This window comes from Nannospalax galili, unplaced genomic scaffold (genome assembly GCF_000622305.1).
Source record: "Nannospalax galili isolate Female #2095 unplaced genomic scaffold, S.galili_v1.0 scaffold512, whole genome shotgun sequence".
Taxonomy (NCBI): domain Eukaryota; kingdom Metazoa; phylum Chordata; class Mammalia; order Rodentia; family Spalacidae; genus Nannospalax; species Nannospalax galili.
In genome coordinates this window covers 1,098,619-1,101,283 of record NW_008331992.1, presented here as the reverse complement: position 1 = coordinate 1,101,283, position 2,665 = coordinate 1,098,619, and the positions used below count along the sequence as shown (strand labels likewise).

General features: G+C 40.5%; 1 protein-coding gene across 1 annotated transcript; it reads left to right on the top strand.

Moving 5' to 3' along the window:
- The first annotated feature begins 1,147 nt into the window (after positions 1-1,147).
- On the top strand, positions 1,148-2,400 carry LOC103729093 (hydroxysteroid dehydrogenase-like protein 2). The gene is given in 2 exon segments (XM_008827070.1): positions 1,148-1,520; positions 1,523-2,400. Coding segments are annotated over 2 exon segments (1,251 nt in total).
- The last annotated feature ends 265 nt before the right edge of the window (positions 2,401-2,665 follow it).

Sequence of the window (2,665 nt, the reverse complement as noted above, 5' to 3'; positions counted from 1 at the left end):
GATAGTTCCGTGCTGCTGTAGGGCGAACCTCAAATGCTAACCCTAGAGAAAAGCAGATGTGAACTGTTCCAAAGAGTAGAAAATAACTATTTTTCTCCTAGACGCCCCGTGTTGTCCTTAAGACAGTAATTGTTATTACATTTAAGATGCTCTTCTACAACACTGAGGTTCTGCTGTCCAAGGTAAGTTTATTGAACTCCCTCCCTCTCCAACACCTCTTCCTACAGCCCCTAATGTATATAGCACATAGCGTCCATCAAGCTGCTGTCTTAAATCATAGATTGACAACTTGTTCAATCACTGAAGACAATTCAACTCAGACTGATTAAAAAAGAGAAACCCAGTAAGGTTTGCACAATCTGTCTAGTTCTGTATAACATCAAGAACCCTGTTTTGAAATAAATTGAGTTTCCATGATTCTACCTTGTAAGTAAAATTATGCTTAGATGATAAATAAGTATAGAATTCTCATACCTCACTCTTCAAAACACACAACTCAGAATTTTATATGTGCTGTTATACCAAGTATTTAATCATTTGTAATTTAGTTTGTCTAAATTTTTTTTGAGTTTGAGATCAGACATTGTAACAATGGGGAATTGCAGGCCATATATTGTACACAATAGTGACTACGGTTAGGAACGATGCATCCTATTCCTGAAAAGTGCTAGCAGAGTGGATTTGAAGTGTTCCCAGTCAACAGAAGTGTAAGAAGTAGTGCATGAATGATTGCCTTGATTCAGGCTCCACACAATGAGTACACTGATTTCAGAACATGGTGTTATACATGACAAAAGGCACATGGTTTCAATGTGTCAATTTACAAAACTAAAGCTTTTTAATTAAAAAAAAATGAAGAACTGGGACTGGAGAGATAGCCCAGCGGGAAAGAGCACTGGTTGCTCTTGCAGAGGACCTGGGTTCAATTCCCAGAACCCACATGGCAGCTAACTCCAGTTCCAGGGGAATTTGACACCTTCTTCTGGCCTCTCCAGGCATTGCACAACACAGATGCACTTACACAACATGCAGGCAATACACTCATACACATAAAATAAAAATAATAGGCCAAGGGAAGGTTCGCCTTTCACTGTCTGCCTGCCGCCGCCCATCAGCTAGCCACCAAGTCCTCTGAGCCATGAAGGTCATGCTGCCCAACACTGGGAAGCTGTCAGGATGCACAGTTTTTACCACAGGTGCAAACTGAGGCATTGGCAAAGCTATTGCATTGAAAGCAGCGAAGGATGGAGCCAATGTTGTCATTGCTGCCAACACCACCCAGTCACACCCAAAACTCCCTGGGACAATCTATACAGCTGCTGAAGAGATTGTGACAGCTGGAGGAAAGAACTTGCCGTGTGTTGTTGATGTGAGAGAGGAACAGCAAATCAACCTTGCAGTGGAGAAAGCAGCTGAAAAATTTGGAGGAATTGACATTTTGGTGAATAATGCCAGTACTATTAGCTCAACCAACACATTGGACACTCCTACAAAGAGAGTGGAGTTGATGATGAGTGTGAACATAGAGGCACCTACCTTACATCCAAAGTACATAGTCCCTTTGTAAAAAAGAGCAAGATTGCTCCTATTCTCAATCTCAACCCACCCTTGAACTTCAACCCACTGTGGTTCAAACAGCACTGTGCTTATACCATTGCCAAGTACGGTATGTCAATGTGTGTGCTTGGAATGGCAGAAGAATTTAGAGGTGAAATTGCCATCAATGCTTTTTGGTCTAAAACAGCCATGCACACTGCTGCTGTGGATATGCTGGGAAGATCTGGTGTTGAAAGCCAATCTGGAAAAGTTGACATCATTGCAGATGCTTCATACTCCATTTTCAACAAGCCAAAAAGTTTCACTGGCAACTTTATTATTGATGAAAATATCTTAAAAGAAGAAGGAATAAAAAACTTTGATGTCTATGCAGTTATACCAGGCCATCCTTTGTTACCAGATTTCTTCTTAGATGAACATCCAGATGTAATTATGAAGAAAAAAGAACCAGAAGATCCTGTGCCAGAACTAAAAGAAGAGAAGCCGCAGCGACCACTGAAACCCCATTCTGGAGCTGTGGAAGAAACATTTAGAATTAAGTCCTCTCTCAGTGATGATATTGTTAAAGCCACACAAGCAGTCTATCAGTTTGAACTCTCAGGTGAAGATGGTGGCATGTGGTTTCTTGATCTGAAAAGTAAGGGTGGGAATGTTGGACAAGGAGAGCCCGCCAGTCAGGGGGACGTGGTGATGAGTATGACCACAGATGATTTTGTCAAAATGTCTTCAGGGAAACTAAAGCCAATCATGACACTCATATCAGGAAAATTGAAGATTAAAGGAAACGTGGCCCTAGCAATCAAATTGGAGAAGCTAATGAATCAGATGAATTCCAAACTGTGATGGAAAAGAAACAAAAATGCCAATTACTATGCATCAAAAGTAAAGAGCTCAGCAGCCAGAATCTAATGTTTGTTATCTTCTCTGCTGCCTTATCAGGACACACACTTATTCTGGAAAGAGTAGAATTTCTGTATCTATAAGACCTGAAATTGTAATTAGAACAACTAACCAATCATGTTCAATTTAAGTGGCATCTAATATATTGTGTTTTTCAATATTTTGACGGTTTTGTACTCTAAGCCGGGATCTTATTCTCTGACTTCTT